Here is a 21,770-nt window from a genome sequence, read left to right as displayed (position 1 = left end):
GTTGGCAGAGCTTTCACTCCATGTCAGAAAATGTACAAGACAAGGTCCAGCTACCCCAGGTTCCCATCCCACTCAATCCGCCAGCAAGTATTGTATTGAGCATCCGTTGTGCACATACAACTGTGGAAGATGCAAAGCATGCAAAGAACTTTCTGGATACTCAAGGAGAGCGCAGTGGAAGGTGACTGTAGAGGAGACCTACCTCCGCAGAGCAGCCCTTTGTGCCGCACGCAGGAGAAGGTGTCGCACTGGCAGTAGGGCCCGTAGATGTTTCCGTAGGGAGACAGGTGGCAGATACACTGCCCACAGTAGCAGTCACCCCTTCCGCTGCAGGAGGGTTTATCTGGAGCCTCCTTGCAGGACTCTGTGCTCAACATGTCCTCACCACACTCGCAGCGAGGGCCCATGTGGCCCGGGTGGCAGGCACACACCCCACACTGGAAGGAGCCATTCCCGTGGTGACATTTGGAGCTGTTCACTTCTACTTCTTCCTGACAGGCACAGCTGCATTCTGGATAGACAAGGATTTCCAGGGTGTCTCCCAGGCCCACCGGCTTTAGGGTTAGGTGCCTGCTTTTCTTCTCGCAGTTCGGTATGCTCACTGTCACGTTGAAGGAAGCCTGGAGAAGAAAATAGCAACGACCCATTTCTTCTGATCCCCCGGGACGCCTGGGGAGAAACAAAGCTGGGCGGAGGTCAGCGTGGTGAAGAGCGTTTATTAGGAAACCTTCCGCAATTCTGAAAAGGAGAGGTCCAGTTTCAGGGCAGTAAGATAATCTCTGACCCCTTTGGATATATTTTCAGGTAACATACTAGCCATCTACTTACTATGTCTCCCACCTTCATGTGGGAGCATTTCTTCTGGTGCGGGAAGAGGGCTCGGTTGTTGCAGATGGCGGTGAATGACAGGTTGAGGCCCTCTGTGTCCCCCAAAACTTCCAGTTCTACCTCGGACCGCAGCTCCTTCGGGTAAGACATAAAAAGCGCAAAGAAGTCACTACTAGAAGATCATTTTGCCACTATATTAGAAGTGGTTGACATGAATGAGTTACGTTTTAGAAGGTGCAAGAAGAAAGTTCCGGGTAAAGGATACTGTAGAACTGAGGTTTGCCCACTTTTAAGAACCAACATTTAAAAAGCAAATTACCGAGTTGTACTCCAAAAGCTTGAGAGTAAGTAGGTAAGCGTGGCCCTAGTTGCACTCCTGGAAGAAGGGACCCCCTAAACACCATGCTGCCACTCGCGCACGTGAAATGCAGCGTTTCTAGCGCATTGTTTCACAGAGGAATCGCGGGAGCGCAAATTATTTACATCGACGTCTCAGTTGGCTGGTGTGATCAGCCTTAGGACGGTGGCGCCAAAGGTATAAGAACAGATTATTGAGGTATTGGGGAATGACTTTATTTGATGCAAACAAATCTTCATTTTTTTCTAAGGTCACAAAACCATTTGGGGTACAGTTCTGGTAGTCTGCTGAAAGTGAACCCTTGGTCACTAGTAATTGTCCATCCTTACCATAGCTTTCTACCTTGAGTGGAAACACCATATTTAAATACATTATTTTTTAACCAGGAGAAGGTGGATTTGGGTTTATAATAAAATCATCATAGACTCACACCTTTAACATTGGAAGAGGGGATTCTACCCGTTGTAAAGGAAATGTTAGCTCTTACATTCATTTCTATGGTATTGAAATTGAATAAAACTTGAAATCAGAACTGGAAAAAAAAACCCATACAGCCAGAGGAACGAACTAGGACTCATGTCCATTGAACTATAAATGAATAAAATGATATTGGATCTGAAAAAAATTCACTACACCATCAAGCCGATAGGTAAGCAATCAACTCAATATACTACGTACATACGCTATTGTGTTGACTCTAAGATGTCATCAATTATAAGGTACACTATTACCTGACTTCTAAACTGTAACAAAATACTGCAAGATCAGTCTACGAAACATATGGATCAGTCACAACAGCCCGACTTTGCTATCAGTTCTGAGTGTTGTGGTGTGTTCATCTGCCCCAAAATGCTTTGGTGGAATCTCAAAGGCAGTTGTTCGGCTCGTGCCTTCTAAACTGTAACACAACTTCCCTGTGCTTGTGAGTGTCATCAATTCTTAGGCCCCATAAAGCAGCCGGTTTGTCGCTATGCAGACGTTTCCTCCGACAATGAAGATTTGCTTCACGGATATCAGATTTACCTCCTGCTGCTCTGTTTTGGTACATTTCTGCATGTATAATAACTGTTCATTTCGATATCAAATCATAGCTCAAACTTTTGGAAGATATTTTAAAATGGCAATTAAACTCAACAACTGCAAGTGCCACGAAGGCACTGAAGAGATTGAAGTAACCACAATATACACAAGTGGGCCGAGTCTATACATGCACAGACAATGAACCCTGGGTCACCATTGTAAGACGCTGTTGAGGATGAGCTGAATCCCAATTTTAGATTAAAATGTGAGGGAAAGCTGTGCCTTGAAAACAACACGGAATTGATCGGATTCCTGGCGTATATTTAGGAGTTCCATGTGGCACAGATGGTTGAGTGCTCAAATGTCGGCTGAAGAGTTGACATCTTGAATCCATTCAGAGAGCCCTTGGCAGACAGATCTACTCATAAAAGCTCCTCTACTCTTTTCTCATCTGTACACGTCCGCTCGCCACGGATCAGAATCAGCTCCACAACCACCACCACCACCAACAGCATCATGCACTGAGTATAGAGTCCAGACCATGGGGAACCTAGAGGTCTGCGGCCTACCACCAGAGCTCACATCTTACTATGGAACCCTAGGTGGAACTAGGCGAAGCAGTGAACACACAGTGAAGGGAGAGGCCAGTGAAGTTGGGGTAGCAAGAAAAGCCTGGCCCTTCAAGGCTGAGACGGCCTTAGATGTGTGGCGGGGATGACCGCAGTCTTGTAGGCAGACAAGAGGAACCAGAGGAGAGAAAGCCCGGGCCCAGAATGGGCCTATGGTACTGATCCAGTCAGGAGTCCAGTGGGGCTCAAACCAAACCTGCACTTCCACTGTCCTGGGGGACACCAGATGGTGTGACCCTGATGTTTAAGGAGCTAAGTTGAGACTTGGTGATAGGGGCAAGAGCCTGTGGAGTTCTTAGGCAGCGATCCAATCTACTGAAGAGAAGGGAAGTAGTCTCAAGGCTGTGCAGGTTAGGCTTACAGAGGACCGCGGAACGGAAGAGAGCTGGGAGAGGCTGTGTTCATCCCAGCTCCAGGCCTGAGGTTATGATCTGCGGGATAGGTGTGGAATGGGGAAAAGGCAATCATTGTGAATGTCAGCTCTGAAGGGAGACTGGCCGGATGCAAGCAAGTGGGAAACGGGAGAGCTGAAGATAAAGCTAAGCTTGCCTAGGAGAAAGAATGTCAAGGAAGGGAGAAATGTTTGAGGGAAAGACAATAATGTGATTCAAGCTTTCTCTGTTATTTGTTCATGTACAAAATTAAAGTCTGTATTTGGGGTAAAAACCAAATTATTAACAATAAAAATACAGAAACACAAATTTTGAAACATTCTGAATGAGACTTCTGCCACTCACTCCAAAGGATTTGAGTCCATGGATCCTTTTCCTGTTGGCCTTTAAAAAACATATCCCGTCTCAGCTTTTCCTTCACTAGAACTTTCACCGCCTACAGAGGAAGAAGGCCCTGCCTTCCTTGACTGTCAAAGTTGCTGACAGCACATCCTATGCTGCTGCTCTTTCCAGACTTTTTATTTGCCTCCATTGGCGGGTGCTCACTTGGGTTGCAGATTAAGGATGGCTTTTCAGCATATGTTCTTCATGAGAGCCTGAAGTGTCATTTCTGTCTTCCCATCTCATTTCATGATTTCCGATTGGGCCAAGGTAGCATTAAAGGACTCATGAAGCCTCCTCCAGGTGAGCCATTGGAAAAGGAAGAGCCTCCCTGAGATGGACGGACACAGCGACAGCAACATGAGCCGCCAGCATAGGGGCACTTTGGACGAGGCCCCAGGACCTGACAGTGTTTTGTTCTCTCGTACAAAGAGTCACTTCAAGTCAGTCAACCCAAGAATGCCCGAAAACAAATGATACTCATTCATTCATTCATTCAGAAATTGAGTGTATGGTGCATACCAGGTACTATGCTAAGGACGCGGGAAATTGCAAAGATAAAAATACCTGACCCCTTGTAGTTCATAGTTCAGTGTGGGGCAAAAGAAAATCAACAACAGACTCAAGAAGAAAAGCACGTGGAATAATGAGTTACGGCATTAGGAGAGTGCATGCAGGACGCAGCTTTAAACAGTGACCATGGTAGGACTCACCGAGAACAGGACCCATGAAGAGCTTTGACGGTATTGAGAAGTGAGCCAGCTGTGACTGGAAAGAAGGTTCCAGGAAGAGGGTAGACTCAAAGTCAAGGCCTTAGGTGGGAATATGCCTAGAGTGCTCTGGGCACCGAACAGTCCGATTTCCAGTGAGAGGAGCTCAATGGGGTGTGAGGTTGGAGGGGTAATGGAAGAGACAGGACCTTTCCCTCTAAGTAAAATGGGAAAACAATACGAAGGTTTTATTTACAGGAGTGCTATGATCTCACCTCATGTTTCTAAAGGGAAAATTCCTTGCCATCAGAATGGAGGAAACTAAGGATGGGAGGCGGGTGAGCAGTTAAGAGGTTATTGCCATTTTTCCTGTGAGAGAAGATATTGGCTTTGGCCAGGATGAGACCAAAGGTCTAGTGAGATTGGATTAAAACATTCTAAGTCATTTTTAAGGTCAATAAGATTTTTTTAACGAATTAAATGCACCGTGTAAGAAAAAAGGAGTCCAGGATCTTTCCATCAATAAAGAGAACACTCGATCCAGAAGATGTTGGGACGGTCCAGAGCTCTCTCCTGAATTGCCAACTCACATCTCCTCCGACTCTGTGGTGAAGGGAAATTTTTGGAATTTCTCCTCTATCCCTCTATCTATCCTCTGTGCATGCATGAATCCATCCACCTACCTACCCACCCAGCCCGAGACCATCAAGAATGAGGGCAGGAGTGTGGGTTGGAAGGAACTGTGACACATCACAACAGTGTTGAAGGGCGACAGTGCATCTGGAACTAAGGAGAAATTAAGAAAATAATGACGTGGAAGTGTGTAATACAGCAGCCGTAAAGAGGACGAGAGGGTGACCTGGTTTGGCCACAATCACCACAAAGAAGTCTCAGGAATGTCATACTAGAAAATTCAGCAGGAATATTTTAATGTACATTTCCCAGAGAAAGAACAGAAATGTTTCCTTTTACAGAAATGTTTCCTTTGTGGAAAAATGGAATTGCACGATCCTGGAACATTTCCATGAATGTTGCCACATGCCACCATCTCATTCATTCATTTACCAGTGCCTCATACACCGCAGACAAAGCCAGACGGACCCAGGCATTTCTCTCTCGCAGCGTCAATGTCCACAGAGGACTGACCCACGGAATCAATGATATTTCAGTAGCTTTTATTACGTGGGTAGGCAAGGAAGGACATGAGCCACTGATGGGCAGCTGATTACAAATCTGGTATTTACCTTGGTTTTTGCTTCCAGTCAATATGGCTATGTAAAATCTGAACTGGAGTTCATAACTGTGAATTACAAAGACCAAAGGACTGCCTCTGGCCCAGTAGAAGTGAGTTAGAAGCATCTTTTTTAAAAAAAATTTTTAAAAATATTTTTAGAAGCATATTAAATTTTATCTTTGTAGAATTGTATTCTTCCTACCTTTTTCCCTTCTTGCTCTTTCTTCCTTCCTTCCTTCTTTCCTTCCTTCCTCCCTTCCTCTTACTTACCCTTCTTCTCTTTCTCTTTCATAGACTGGAAGGACTGTGCGTCCAGGACACTCCATATTACAAGGCTTTTATGGAATACATTTCAAAATAACAACAGGCAAATGATTTTTCACCAGGGCAAAGATCCTTGGTGTGCTTCACTTGTGAATCACAATTGTGGTCATCGTTAGGTGGCAACTCATAGTGACTATATGCTCAACAGAACGAAATCATAAAGTTTCAATAAAAACTCCAGCGCAAGATTGCATAGTTTCAGAGGTATAAGAGTAACAGACAACTTCTTAGTGTTTTTGAAACAGTAAAATAGAGAAGCAACTCATTCCAAATGTTTACTACCTTGTTTTTAACTACTCTTAAGTTGCATGAGTCACTTGGGACCATAAACTAGGCTTAACCTCTTGCAAGGCAGGCAAGGGCGTGGCCTGCAATGGTCAGATGCAAGAGGACAGTTGTTGTTGCTTAAACAATTCACTGTTTTCTATTTGCTGAATGCTTTGGAAGATGTTAACACTTTGGAGAGTGCTGGGTTAAAGGAGAGAGTGTGCTTCCTAATTCAGTAAATGACTGCTGTGTGACTATTTGACGCCACAGATTAAACTTTAATTACCGCAAGAGCAGGAGCAATGTTTGTATAGTGTTTTGCTGACAAGCTTCATAGCTGGAAAAATTTCAAGCATGAGGTAATGTGGTGATTCATTCTTTTATGTGAGCAAAGACATTTCTGAGAGTATCAGTAAAAAAAGAAAACCCCCAAACTCCATCCTCCTAAAATGTCAGTGGACACATCTGTATTTTATTTTTCGATGAAATGAAGACTTTGAGAAAGGAGTCTTTGCCTTTTTTCCTCTTTAAGTGACTTTCAAAATTAGTGGGGCAATAACAAAATCATTGAGGAATTATAGAAGAGAGCACGTCACTCATCCTTCTCTTGAAGTGCTCTCAAAAATATCTCTGAGAGGAATTTGGACATGCTTATTTTAAAAATTATTATTAAATCATTATATTGGGGGCTCTTATAGCTCTTACCCAAATCCATACATACATTCACTGTGTCGAGCATTTTTATACATATGTATCATCATCATTTTCAAAGCATTTTCTTCTACTTGAGCCCTTCGTATCAGCTCCTCATTTCCCTCTCCCCCCACCCATGAACCCTTGATAAATTATATTTTCATATCTTACATCATCTGCTGTCTCCCTTCACACACTTTTCTGCTGTTCATCGCCCTGGGGTGGGGTGGGGGTGGGGGCATTATATGTAGATCATTGTGATCAATTCCCCCTTACTCCCCCCCACCTTCCCCTTCCCCTCCTGGTACCTCTATTCTCATTATTGGTCCCGAGGGGTTTATCAGTCCTGGATCCCCTGGGTTGTGAGCTCTTATCTGTACCCGTGTACATGCTCTGGTCTAGCCGGATTTGTGGTCATGATAGTTGGGGGTTGGGCATTAAAGAACTAGAGGAAAGTTGTATATTTTATCAGTGCTATATGCCCCCTGAATGGCTCGTCTCTTCCTTGTAACCCTTCTGTGAGTGGATGTCTAATTGTCTACAGATGGGCAGCTTTTGGTTTCCACTCCATGCCCGGCCCCCTCATTCACATTGGTATGATTTTTAGTTCTGTGTCTTTGATGCCTGATACCTGATCCCATCGACACCTCATGATCACACAGGTTGGTGTGCTTCTTTCATGTGATCTTTGTTGCTTCTCAGCTAGATGGCTGATTGCTTATCTTCAAGCCTTTAAGACCTTAGATGTGTTTCACCAGATTATGTAACTACCACACCAGATGCTATAGGTTTTTTTTTTTAACATTTTATTAGGGGCTCATATAACTCTTATCACAACATATACATACATCAATTGTGTAAAGCACACCTGTACATTCTTTGCCCTAATCATTTTCAAAGCATTTGCTCTCCACTTAAGTCCTTTGCATCAGGTCCTCTTTTTTCCCCTCCCTCCCCGCTCTCCCCTCCCTCATCAGCCCTTGATAATTTATAAATTATTATTTTGTCATATCTTGCCCTATCCGGTGTCTCCCTTCACTCCCTTTTTGGTTGCCCGTCCCCCAGGGAGGAGGTCATATGTAGATCCTTGTAGTCGGTTCCCCCTTTTTAACCCACTCACCCTCCACTCTCCCAGTATCGCCCCTCACACCCCTGTTCCTGAAGGTATCATCCGCCCTGGATTCCCTGTACCTCCAGCTCCTATATGCACCAGTGTACAACCTCTGCTCTATCCAGACTTGCAAGGTAGAATTCAGATCATGGTAGTTGGGGGGGGGGGGAAGCATCCAGGATCTGGGGGAAAACTGTATTCTTCATCGGTACTATATCGCACCCTGACTGACTCATCTCCTCCCCTATACCCCCCTGTGAGGGGATCTCCAGTGGCCGACAAATGGGCTTTGCGTCTCCACTCTGTACTTCCCCCTTCATTCACTATGCTATACCTTTTGATAACTGGGCACCATGAGCTTTCTGCACCACATTTGCTTATGCAAACATTTTTTCTTCAGCGATTATGTTGGGAAGGTGAGCATCATAGAATGCTGGATTAGTAGAGCAAAGTGTTCTTTTATTGAGGGAGTACTTGAGTTAAGTTGAGGCCCTATGGACATGCCTATTTTCACAGAGCTTCCCAAGTGATTCTGAGATGTTGTTTAGTTAAAACAACAACACTGGCTCAGCATATAATATTAGCATATACAGCATATGGCTCATTTATTTGTAATTTTAAAGCATAAAAAATTAGGACAACTTATTCATTGGTTAGCCCTGGTGTTGTAGTAGTTACTAGTTGGGCTGTAATCCATCTGGTTGGCAGTTCAAAACCACCAGCCACTCTGGGAGAAAGAGTGGGCTTTGTAGCTCCATCAACAGTCACAGTCTCAGAAACCCACAGGGGTCGCTATGACTCATTACTGAGTCACTGCACGGCAGTGAGTGTGCAACAAGTTTAGCCACTTACAACTTATAAAATGTTCCTTTGTTGGTTCCTCTCCTAATTTAGAGTATCATCTTTGTTTTTATAGAATGTTCCCCTTTGACGGTCAAGGTAGAAGAATGGGATGATATTTAGAAACCCAAACCAAAAAGAGCAGGCAAGTGGCTATTGCGAGCTGATTAACTAAGTCATGTAATCAGGACAAAGAAAGAGGACATTGGGGAAGGTGGGGAGAGGGGGGGAGCAAGCGGGAACCAATCGCAATGATTGACACATAACCACCCCACTCTCTTCCAGGGGGATGAACAACAGAAACCATGGGGAAAGGAGACAGCGGTCAGGGTAAGATATAAAAATAATAATAATTTGTAATTTACCAAGAGGTCATGAGGGTAGTGGGGAGAGGGGGAGATGGAGAAGCTGATCTAAGGGCTCAACAGAAAGTAAACGTTTCTAGAAAATAATGATGGCAACATATGTACAAATATGCTTGATACAATTGATGCATTGATTATTATAAGAGCTGTAACAGTCCCCAATAAAGTTATCTTTTAATAATGAAAAAGTTACAATGATATGGTACATTGAGAATGTAAAAGGAATTTTACTTCTATCTTTATCTAGTTAGATTGAAGGTTGACTCTCTAAAATTTAATTTGGAGAAATAAAATTATACTAAAGACTATGTCTTCAGAAAAAAGAGCACATTATAGAAACCTTGTAAGTGCACATCATATTTTACGTAAGGAATTCTGTCTGTATCGGTTTACTAAACAATTGAGCCAAAGAATTATATACATACTTATAAAACTAATGAAAATCTCCCCCTCCCCCACGGTTCACTAGTGAACCAACCAAACTCCAGGGTCACCCAACAGGGCAGATTGGGACAGTTCCCTAGGATTTCCAAGGTTATACAAATCTTTATAGAAATAGAAAACCTTATCTTTCTCCTTTAGAGCTGGCTGCTGGGTTTGAACTGCTGACCTTGTGAGTAGCAACCTGATACATTAAGCATTATGCCAACAAGGCTCCTGGGTTCTCCAAAGAGAGCGTAAAAGTGGTATTCTTGGTGGCTTCTGGCGTTTGGGTGCCGAGCACAAATTTGCACTTTTTACTTGAGTTATGCTCTTGTCTTGTTAGGCTGCTGGGGTGTCTTCTCCACGTAGCTCTAGTCCTAATTGACAAGTGAAGCTTACTTTTTCTTAGGCAGAGAAAAGAGGTGCTCCATTGTGTGACTCATGGGGACAATCAAGTAGACATAAATGTCTCCCACATGTGGGTGCTGCTTCTGATTCATATTATAAAAACCACCCAAACTTTATCATCAGGTTTATGAACTTTTCTACCCTTTCTTCCACCTTTGAGGGAGATTATCTTCAAATCCAGGGCACTGGGTTTATCTTGGGGCTGCCTCAGCGCAGAAAGATTGTCTTTGGACAATGAAAGTGAACGGAATGTAATGGCCAGAAACAAAATTTCATGTCGAATACCAAAGAAATGCAAAGAGGAGCCGACGGTAAAACATCGTACCTCATAAGCCGAGATGATCAGCTGGAGAATGTTCCCCGAGTCCTTCTGGAGTAGCCCCACCGTAGCTCCAGGGATGAGTTTTGCGTAATTCTGTAAACAAAAAGAAGAAATCACTCTTTGTTCACTCTAACGGAGTAATGTTAAGTGTGTGGTTCCGCTCGGTGTCCATAATTGCCTTCTAAGGCCGTCCCTAGATTGCAAACAAGATTTGTTCCTGTGTGTGTCTTGAAGCCAAATGTATAAGTAAGTCTGCACGGGAGCCTATTGTTGGACTGCTAACTGCAAGGGTGGTGGTTCAAGCCCACAAGCCAGCCCACAGGAGAAAGATGAGGTTAGAAACTCCTATAAAAATTTAGAGCCTTGGCAACCCTAAAGAGATTTCTGATTCACTGGAACCCGCTCAGTGGCAGAGGGCTCTGTTTGGGTTTGGGGCTAGTGCAGGGCAGGCCTTTATTCCAAAGCTGTATGTGCACCAAGGGGTGATTTTGAGGAAGGATTTGTTGTTGAGTAGGTGTTGATTCAGTTCTTTCAAAGGGAAGGCAAACTTAGTTGATGATCAAGGGCAAGGACAAGTTGCTGTCAGCTACATGTTCCCAGCCTGGGGCCTGCCTGTGCGCCTGTCTTTAACTGCTAGGTGAGAACGCTCCCAATCACCGCCAGTTTCCCCGGCAGCGGGCGCTCTGGCAGCTGTGCAGCCTGCTATGTGCCCATGGGAAATGGACTGATCCGAGTTGCCACTGGGAAACCCGGTATCCCTTGTTGCATTCTTCTGGGGCTGTGGTTTATCTCACAACAGAGCCAAGTCTCGAGTGAGAATAATAACATTTATAGAACGTCTTCCATTCGTGGAGCATCTTATGTCCAGAGATTCTAGCACGCTTCCTGGAGCGATTGATTTTCCCTTTTAACAATAATCAGAAAGCAAAGTCCCACACAGACAGGTGAGTTGACAGGTGGGTCCTTAGGTCCTTTGGTCCACGGGCCTTCATGAGCAATCACTTGGCAGAGAAAAGGAATGAATTGTTTAGATGCTGGCCGGTAACCTCTCCTTTCCTGTGGGTTCAGGAACACAGCTTTAGGGCCTGGCATTGCTGACGCCAGCCCTGTCCTGGGAGTGCTTGGAATGGCTCCCTACTGTGTACAGCTAGGCGAGTCAGCACTTGGCTCCAAAGGAAGCCTGCTCTCCATGTATTGCTTCTCCTAAGATGCCATTCCCGAGCAGGAGAACTCACCAGTCCCGGTTTATCAAGCTCTGATAAGGCAGCATGGCCAGGGCAAGCACGGTCTCAAGGAAGGGGGGTTTCCAGAGAACTGAAAGTTGGCACACCTTTCTCCCACACAGCCGGTTGGGGGATTTGAACTTCTGGTTAGAAGCTCAACCCTTTCACCACGGTGCCATTAGGGCTTCTCGTAATTTTTAATTATCATCTTTTAAAACTCCAAGTCGACTTGGGTTTTACACTTCCTCCCTTTTCAGCCACTCAGACCAATAATTAGATCTGAGGGGTAAGGAATCTGGAGGGTGGTTTGTTTTGTTTTCCTCCACGAAGCAAATTTTATTTCATTTATTTGTTTTCATCTCAAATGAATTAATATTAAGATTTTTATTTTTATCTAAAGTTATTATTTTAAAACAATTATTTTAAAAATAATTATTTGCTGGGTGGTACTGGCTGTTTTTTGATCAGTTGCTAATGGAAAGATTGGCCTTTTGAAACCACCCAGTGGTGCTGCTGAAGAAAGAAAGGCCTGGCAGTCTGCGTCTTCTCTGGAGATTTGCTGTTGTTGGGTGCCCTCCAGTCAGCGCTCGCTCAGTAGCCGCACACTGCCTGAGGCTCTGCCTTCCTCACAGTAGCTGGTGTGGTGGAGCCTGTTTTTGCAGTCACCTCCCTGCAGGCTGCTGTTCACGTGGTGCCCAGAGGCTCATCCCTCAGCCACCTTCTCCAGCTGAGCAAGAAACCCACCTCAAACGGCGGCGAGAGAAGACAAAGTAAAGTATGCTAAAGCAATGTGCGACGACTCAGAGTTAGCAAACCAAAAAGGAGGGGAACGTCCTGCAAATCTTAAGCTGAAAAAAGAGTGAAGACAAAACTTCAAGCATTCAGTTGCAATATTAAAAGTTGTGGTCGGTGTGAGATATGAAAATAATAGTCATTTATCATCTATCAAGGGGTCACAAGGATGGGGGCAGAGGAAGGGAGAAAAGAGGAGCTGATACCAAGGGCTGAATAGAAAGTAATTTTATGGAAAAGAACGATGGCAACCTTTGTACAAATATGCCTGATGCCATTGATGTGTGGATGGAAATAAGAGCTGTAAGAGTCCCTAAATGATCTTTAAATTTAAAGAAGTCTATGAGCAGACTATTGGATGATGCAAGAAATGTCAGAAGAGGATGGAAGACAGAATCACTGTCCTGAAAAGTCGACATCCAACCATTTCAAAAGGTAGCATTTGATCAAGAACTGAGGTACTGGAGGCAAAAGTTCACATTACACTAAACCCACTTCCACTGAGTCGATTCTGACTCGAAGCAACCCTGTAGGGCAGGGCAGAACTGCCCCTGTGAGTTTCCAATTATAACTCTAGACAGGGGTGGAAAGTCCCATCTTTCTCCCGCTGAGCTGACTGGTGGTTCTGAACTGCTGACCTTGCAGTTGGTAGCCGAACGCGTACCCACTGCACCACGAATGCTCCTATAACTGTACTAAAGGCATTAGCAAGAAACAAAGCTCCAGTAATAGGTGGAATACCAATTAAAATGTTTCAACCAGCTGATGAAGCACTGTAAGCACCCACATCTATATCAAGAAATTTGGAAGGGAAAAAAAAAGGAAATTTGGAAGGCAGCGACCGGGCCAACTGACTAGAAGAGTTTCATATTTGTACCAATCCCCAAAACAGGTGACCCAACAGAAAGCACAAAGCATAGAGCAACCGCATTGCTATCACGTGCCACTAAAATGTCACTGAAGATGAATCGACAGTAGTTGTAGCAGTGAATGCACCGGGAGCTGCCAGGAAGTCAAGCCAGATTCTGAAGAGGACACGGAACAGGGATAGCATTGCTGCTGTCACGTGGCTCAAAGAAAAAGAATGCCAGAAAAATGTCCACTTGTGCTTTATCGACTGTGCAAAAGCACTTGACGGAGACGATCATAACAAACTATGGATAGCATTACAAAGAATGGGGATTCCAGAACACTTCATTGTGCGCATGTGCAACCGTACATGGACCAAGAAGCAATTGCTTGAATAGAGCAAGGAACAGTGCAAGGTTTAAAATCAGGAAAGGTGTGTGTCAGGGTTGTATCTGCTCATCATGCTTATTCAATCTTTGTGCTAAGCAAATAACAATCGAAGCTGGACTATCCAAGGAAGAATGAGCATCCGGATTGAAAGAAGCCTTATTAGCAGACTGTGATGTGCAGATGGCACACCATGCATGATTGAGGAGGACTGGAGCCACGTGCTGAAGAAGATCAAGGATCGCAGCCTCCAGTAGAGATTACAACCAAGGGTGGGGTTCAGTCAGTTTGCACTAGGTCAGCACAACTGATACCTAACATTTTGTTGACGCCAATTAACCCATTGTTAAAATGGCACTTGCAATCAGCGTCCTTTCTAAGGCGGGCAGCTGGGCAGGTATTATTTATTATTTTCCATTAATAGTTTATACACTTTCTTATAATATAATCTAGTGTTTGTGTCTCTTTTATTAACTGCATGAAAGAATAAACTGCTTTCAGTATATCACTTTTTTTAATTAAGACCATCATTTGGGCAGTGAACCGGTTGTTAAATTATTTGAATCCCACCACTGATTACACCTCAATGTAAAGAGAACCGAAAGCCTCACAATTGGTGCAATAGATAGCATAATGCTACATGACGAGATCGAAGTGGTCCAGGATTCCATCTTGCTGTCAGAAATTCATGCTAATCTACAACCACAGCAGCAGTCACAAAATAAAATTTAAAAAATGCATCACACCAGGTAAATCTGCTGCACAAGACTGCTTCACAGTGCTGAGAAACAAAGACTAAGGTGCACCTGACCTCCACCATGGCCTTATCAACTACCACCTGTGCATGTGAAAGTTGGACACTGCATAAAGAAGACTCAAGGAGAATTGGCGCATTTGCATTATAGTGCTGGTGGAAAATATTGAAAGTACCACGGACATACAAGAGAAAAACGAAATCTGACATATAGTCAAAGCGCTCCTTGGAAACAAGGCTGGTGAAACTTCACCTCATGCACTTTGGGCCTGTTATCCCTGAGAAAGAACACCATGCCTGGTCAACTGGAAGGGGATTGAAAAGGAGGAAGGCCCTCAGGAGATGGATTGATATGGCGGCGCCACAATGGGCTCAAGCATAACAATTGCACAACAACAATTGTGAGGCTGGGGCACAACCAGGCGATGTTTCCTTCTGTTGCACACAGGGTCACTCTGCATCAGATCGGAACTTCAGGGCACTTAATAACATTAAAAAGCCCTCAGAAGTGGACTGATTTGTTCTTCTTTCTAGTTGTTCTTAGTCTGGAAGCTCTAGTGAGCCCTGCTGACTACGAATGACCCTACTGGTATTTGAAATACCAATGGTAAGTACCTTCTAGAATCACAGCCATATGCAAGCCACCACAGCAGGACAGACTGACAATCAAGTGGGATCTGTTTAGGCTGCAGCTAAGAAAAACCTTAGGAAACACAGTTCTGCTCCATAGCAAACCAGTTGCAACTGGCTGGTAGCTAACAACAGTGTTTCGATTGATGTGGTTTTTTCTCTCCCCACTTGTCCCCCCGCCCTTTCTTTTCCTCTTCCCCCTGGCCTCTCTGTCATCTTCAAAGTTTGCTTCTTTTGGTGTGAAATAATTTTTCTTGTCCCTTTCTTTTATAATAGTGGTCTAAATGAACACAACATTTATTTTTATGAGATTGACTCGCATTGCTGAGCTTGCAGATGTGTCCATGTCATGCGGTGTCTGCCAGTTTCATCATTGCTTTTAGTGATCCCTAGTGTCCTGCTGTCTGCATGTACCCCTTTCTTTCTCCGTTCGTCCACAGATGGGCATTTTGGTCATTTCTGATGCTTAGCTATTCCAATTGCACTGTGACAAACACGGATTTGCTGATATCTGTTTGTGTCTCCTTCTTCATTTCTTTGGGGCCTACTCGTAGATAGAGGAGAGAAGGTGCTGGGTTTTATGGCATTTCTACTAAGGAAGCACCATGCTGTTTGCCAGCCCCAAATGAAACATATTGCCATCAAGTAGATTCGGATTCAAAGTTACGCTATGGGACAAGATAGGATTGCCCTTGTGGGTTTCTGAGTCTGGACTCTTTATGGGAGTAGAAAGCCTCATTTCTCTCTCTCTCTGGCTGGATGTTTCTAACAGTTGACTTTGCTACTATCAGCCTAATCCATAACCCACTGTGCCACCAGGGGTCCCATAGTAGCTGTGAATTCTGCAATCCACCACCATCAGTGGTATCTGATCATTTCAAACGCTCCCTCATCCTCTCCAGCATTTATTTTCTGTTATTTTGTGTATATCTATATTTTTAAATTTTGCTATCAGTGCCAGTGCGAGTGGTATCTCATTGGGGTTTTAATTTGCACTTCTCATAGGTCACGATGGTGAGTATTCCTTCGCACTACTGTCGGCCGCCTGGGTGTCATCTGTCGTGAATTGTCTCTTCGTGTCTTCTGCCCATTTTCCAATTGGACAGCAGCCCTGTGCAACAGAAAGTCTTCCACAGTGTGTAATGTACATCCCTGCCTTCTTAAACAAAGTGTCCTGAGCAAGTGTTGACTAAAAATGGCCATGTCTATCACTATCAATTATTGTTATGTGATTTGTCAAAAGCTTCTAACGTCCGTGGAGTAGCTGTAGCTCTTAGTACCCGGATGGCGACTGCTCTGTGTACATAGATGAAAGTAGTTAGTAGCTTCTCCTGATCACGCCGTCAAGCATCACTTGTCTAATGATACACTCATTCATTCTTGTATTTGTGCACTCAAACACATCTCTCAAGGACGTTTGGTGTGTGACACTACTTCAAGAACAGACAACCTAGCTTTCTCTGGAAGGTGGAAAACCAGACAATTGAGTTTAGGAAACGTGTCTGTTGGCAACGAGTGAGCAAACTTGGGTGATTTGGGGCACATCCTCTGCCGACCCTCTCATTTTAAGGAACTTTGTCTTACTGCACTTCGCAGGCACTCTATTTTGGTGTTTTCCCTGCAAATCAAAGATGTGTCGCCCCGGTGCTGTGAGCAGGACGAACAATGCCATTTTCCCACTAGCATGTGCTTCCTTTGTGACTCTGTCACAGTTCGGTAATTCTCACAATATTTCAAATATTTTCATCATGCTGTTGTACATTTACTGGACTACCATAGAGTGTAAACATAACTTTTATATGCCCTGGGAAACCTAAAAATGGTGACTCACTTGAATGTGACATTTGTTTCATTGTGGCGGTCTGGAACTGAACCCACAATATCTTTGAGATATGTCTGTCATTCAAGCATACTGATGCCCTGTCTTGTTCTGGGAGCCCTGATGGTGTAATGACTATGAGGGGACTGCTGACTTCAAGGTCACTGGCTTGAAACCACCAGCTGCTCCATGGGAGAAAAATCAAGTTTGATGCTCCAGAAAAGAATTACAGTCTTGGAAACCCACAGGGCAGTGCCCCGGAAGGTAATGACGAGCTGAAGTAGACTGAATGGCAGTGAGAGAGATCTTATTCTAAAGATGATGTTGGTAGGTTAGAAGATGCACAAAGCCACGCCAGCATGAATCATGGTCATTCATGATAATAAACCAACCCCAGTGCCATCAGATTGATTCCAACCCCTAGCCACCCTATAAAGGGTTTCCGATGCTTTGTAAGTCTTTACAGGAGCAGACAGCACCATCTTTTCCCACAGAGCAGCTGGTGGTTTTGAAGGGATGACTCTGGGGTTAGCAACAGCTTACTCAGTAGCACTAGCAGGGTTCTTTGGAATTATCACAGGAGTACTAAATCAATCAGGACAAGAGCAACCAAGGGCAGGAGAAAATGAAGCCAATGTGAGGTAAGAGCATCGAATCTGTGGAGGGAGTCCTGGGCAGCTCTCTAGCAGTGCGTGCCTGGGCAGTCCAAGTGTTTGACACCTCCTGTATGGAAATACTGGGAGACTGGAACCCACCAGAGACCTCTCTGAAGAACTGCCTGATGATGTTCGTCTGAAAAGCTTTAGCCACGAATGAAACAAAGAAACCCCATGAAGCCCAGCTCTACTCTGCAGCACACGCGTCAGAATGGATTCCGTGGCGGCTGGTTTGCCTGGGAAAATAGGTCGTGGGATTATTTGTGGGTGTTGTCCTTTCCCCACTTATCTCAGTGCTCAGGATCCCATAATTGAGTTTGAAGTTTCAGGGGATTCAGGTAACATTGCTTGCCTTTCTCCCATGCCCACACTTCACTGCCTGTTGGCTCTGGGCCCCCCACTGTCCCCCGAGTCAGGGAGAACTTGTAAAGCACAGAGGAGGCACTGCTTCATCAACTCTCCTTTTCAAATAAACACATGTCACAGAGGCCATGAAGCGTGGGACCTGTGGTTAACAGTGAATACCTAAGAGGAACTTGGATGGCATTCAAATGGAGCAGGAATGTGTGTGATGTTGCCTGAGCTTGGAAGAGAAGACTGAAGGACTCTTTAGAACAGTGGTTCTCAGCCTTCCTGATGCTGTGACGCCTTCATACAGTTCCTCATGTTGTGGTGACCCCCAACCAGAACATTATTTTCGTTGCTACTGGTATGAATCAGGCAACCCCTCTGAAAGGGCCGTTTGAACCCCCAAAGGGGTCACAACCCACAGGTTGAGAACCTGTGCTTTAGAGTTTGACAAAGAAAGGTTCGGATCTCTTAGAAAACTGAGTCGCGGGCTCTTGGTTTTGAGAGCCACTCCTCACTGTTGTCGAGTGGATTCCGACTCAGCGGCTAGGCGTGTCGCACAGAGTAGAATTGCCCGTTGGTGTTTCTGAGACTTCAGAACTTCACAGGAATTCACAGACTCATCTTTCTCATGCGGGGCAGTTGAGGAATTTGTCACTCACCTTGTGGTCGGCATCCCTGTGCAAGACCCCTCAGTGCCGCCGGAGATCACTGAGTGACACGCCTGTGCTTGAACAATGTGCAGTGCATGGTTAATGTGCGTGGTTGCTAATTGAAAGGTTGGAGGTTAGACTCCCCCGAGAGGTGCCTCAGAAGAAAGGCCTGGCGATCTACTTCTGAGAAATAAGCCCTTGAAACCCCTTTAGAGCACATTTCTACTCTGACGCACACGGGGGTCCTCCATGAATTAGAGTTGACGCCACAGCTCTGGTGGTGACAGGTGGCTATCTCTATGGCGCAGGTGGGTGGGTATTGTATTTCAGCACTCAGTCAAGCAACCTCCAAGTTTAGGGTTGATTCTTGACAAACCGTTCACTTAATCATGCAGAATTGTGATCCTGTTTGCCGAATGGTGTCCGCATTAATTAGCACAGGGGGTTCAATGAACCGTGTTGGCTGCTAACCACGGGATCGAGGGGAGAGAGGACTTCACAGGCAGCAGTATCACCCAGTGGTAACACAGAGAAAATGTGAGCATTAATTTCTGGTTGCGGAGTTCCCCTAAAACCTTTCAAATAATTAACTATGAACGTAAGAAATTTGGCTTCTGGGTCTAACACTATCTATAAAAAAGAACTGCACTTTAAATCGTGTTGTATTTTGATTACTTTAAACAGTATGCATCAAATGCTTTCCTTTCCATTAAATCCCCACGGTGCTATTATCGATCGTCATGATTAAACATGTTCAAAGTTAGGAAAAATAGAAAGATTTTCCATGTCTGGGTGTGATGAATTATAGCATTGTGACTTAAAGGTGACTCTTGGCTATTAGAAATGGTGAAGCATGTAAACATGACGCCGCATGTGCTGGTTAGACAATCAAACTCCTTTGCTTGGGCTTGACTTTCTCGGGCTCCATTCTCTGTTTTCTGCTCATGGGTTAGCTAATTATGGGGTTTCTCTTCTCCTCACTCCATGATACCCGGGAGTTCCTGAAGTTGCTGTTCTCAGTCACATTCGCGAGGTTGGCTGTCCCTGATTGCCTTTGTTTTCTTATCTTCTTTCTTCAAGTCTTGTTTATTGGTTCACTCTGCCCTCATTTCAAACCGCCCCCCACCCCCACCCCCAATGGTCCACATTTTCTCCGGAAGCATGTTCTTTGTCAAGTGTACGGGATGAGGAAGGAGAAGAGATTCAGTAGACAGGGATCAAAGGCTACAGAGGGAAGCGCCTGACTTCACAGCTGCACATCGGGACCCCTCTCGGAAAGGGTCTTCCCGTTTGGTTCTCCGGGGCCTATTTGCTGGAACCACCTGTCCGGTGCACTCTCCTGCTGGGCCGGGACAGAGACACACACAGACACACGCCCAGTTCCCCAGCTTGTCTTGGTCAGGTTGGCGTTCCCTTCCCAGAGGCGCAGACGAGGACCTTGGCAGGCCATGCTCAGCTTTCGGTGCTATTTGGACGTTCTCCCGCAGAAAGGGCAGCTCCCAACATAAATTTTGCTCCTGTTTGGTGGTCCTTTCTGTTCGGGGGACTCCTTGTCCTCTGCTTCCAAGCGTGGGTATGTTCTGGGATCGTGTTTCCTGTTACCTGTAACCTTATGGGGCATTTTGATTTGGTTTCTACTTGGGATCATGGCTCCATTCTAAGGGCCTCCAAGTCCTTATGTCTTACTGTGACATTTTTCGACAATATCAAGGACGCCCCAGGGCTCTTCAGCCACCATTTTGCACAAAACAAGGCACTCGCCGGAAACTAAGAAGTCAGACATCTGCAAGCAGCATTTGAATCTGTAGCGCAACCTGCTACCTGTTACTCGGTGGACTGTTTCTACCGAGTTCCATCGACATGGGTAGGAGCTGAGATGTCCACCTGAGCAGCATTCCAGCTCTCACGGCAGAACCTGCGTGTCTGTCTGTCTCCCCTGCCTCTGGAGCAAATCTCAGGAACAAGCCCCCCAGGAAGCACCGTTACTGACTCCCAGGTCTCGGGGAACCAGATCCAGAGAACGTCACATGCTTCCTGACATCCCGAAGCACCTCCTGCGTGTCAACACCGGCACCCTCAAAAGTCCAAGGCTTCTGCTGTTGGGGACTCTGGGGTGTGACCGGGATGCAGGAGGAGGGAACCCCCGAGCTACCCAGCCTTCTGCTTACTTCTCTGCAAATGATAGCTCTTTCATTGCTCACGGCAGCTCTTTGACTCGGCTGCTAGTCCTGCCTCTGTGTACTTGCCAAGAAACTGAAGCCAGGGAAGCTGATTACGTTGCCCAGGGAGTTTGTGAATACCCTGTAGTTGTGGATTTATACCCATCATTATTTGTAGAGAAAGCAACAGTAATTAAAGGAACCGGAGAAACCCTTTAAATGTCATCTGCTCGGTTACTAATCATGGAGCAACCAAGAATGCTGTGATTCAACGATGAAGGATTTTATGAAACAGTGTTGGTGTTTGTGTTCCTGTCATCTAAGGAATATTACAACTCCGTAGCTTGCTATGCTTTTTATCCCGTTATTCTGTGATGACCATTGCTCATAAACATTAGCAAGGATTCTGTGTGGCCTGGAGTGGAGGTGTTCCTGGAGGGCAGTGGTGTGTGACGCCACGAATTCTCATGTTGGGGGACACCACTGCTCTGCCCTCTGCTTGAAAGGCAGACCTCTTAAGTCCCCAGTCTGGTGACTCCCATTGGTGAGCCTAAGAGAGATTAATGACTTAGCCTGGATCCTGAGTTCAAGCGCTGTTGCTTTCTCTCACCTCTCGCTGTTCTTGGGTACTGTAGAGTAGCCTCCTGACCCGAGGTGACCCAACACGCAATGAATCCTGCACGTACACACCCATGATCAGGTACCGATCCAATGGCTGAGAGCCACAGGGATTTCATTGGCTACTTCATCTGCTGAAACCTGCCCATAATGACTGCTCATCATCACAGAACCTTCGAGCCTCCGTGGACAGTGGGATGGTGACAGTGCAGGAGGTTCATTGGCCAGGGGTAGCACCTGGCTCTAGTGCTGTAGTGAGTTAAGCACTGGGCTGCTAACCACAAGATCTGCAGTTCGAAACCAACAGCCACGCCGAGGGTGAAAGATGAGGCTTTCTACTGCCGCAAAGAGTTACAGTCTCAGAAACCCACAGCGGCAGTTCTGCCCTGTCCTGCTGGGCCACCATGGGTAGGAATGGACTCAGTGGCAGTGAGTTTGTTTTTGCCAGGAAGGTGAGATTTTCACCCCCTTTGACTTCGGTGATAGTCTGTACCCTCAGTTTTGACTGGAGAGCTTAGTACCACAGAGACAAGCGGGAGAAGCAGGTCTTGACTCAAAAGCCAGTGATCATTCCCCC

General features: G+C 45.3%; 1 protein-coding gene across 4 annotated transcripts in view; it reads right to left on the bottom strand.

Annotated features, from left to right (window-relative positions):
* ITGB6 (integrin subunit beta 6) overlaps positions 1-21,770 on the bottom strand; it is a 105,132-nt gene that overhangs the window by 33,835 nt on the left and 49,527 nt on the right. For all 4 annotated transcript variants that reach the window (XM_075529190.1, XM_075529193.1, XM_075529192.1 and 1 more), the window contains 3 exons: positions 10,309-10,398; positions 829-963; positions 203-620 (listed from right to left, as the gene is read on the bottom strand). In XM_075529190.1, coding sequence (XP_075385305.1) covers positions 203-620; positions 829-963; positions 10,309-10,398 — 643 coding nt within the window. The remainder of the gene's footprint in view (positions 1-202; positions 621-828; positions 964-10,308; positions 10,399-21,770) is intronic.

Source organism: Tenrec ecaudatus, chromosome 13 (genome assembly GCF_050624435.1).
Source record: "Tenrec ecaudatus isolate mTenEca1 chromosome 13, mTenEca1.hap1, whole genome shotgun sequence".
In the NCBI taxonomy this organism is placed as follows: domain Eukaryota; kingdom Metazoa; phylum Chordata; class Mammalia; order Afrosoricida; family Tenrecidae; genus Tenrec; species Tenrec ecaudatus.
Note: the sequence above shows the minus strand (reverse complement) of the source record. Positions and strands in the feature narration are given on the sequence as shown.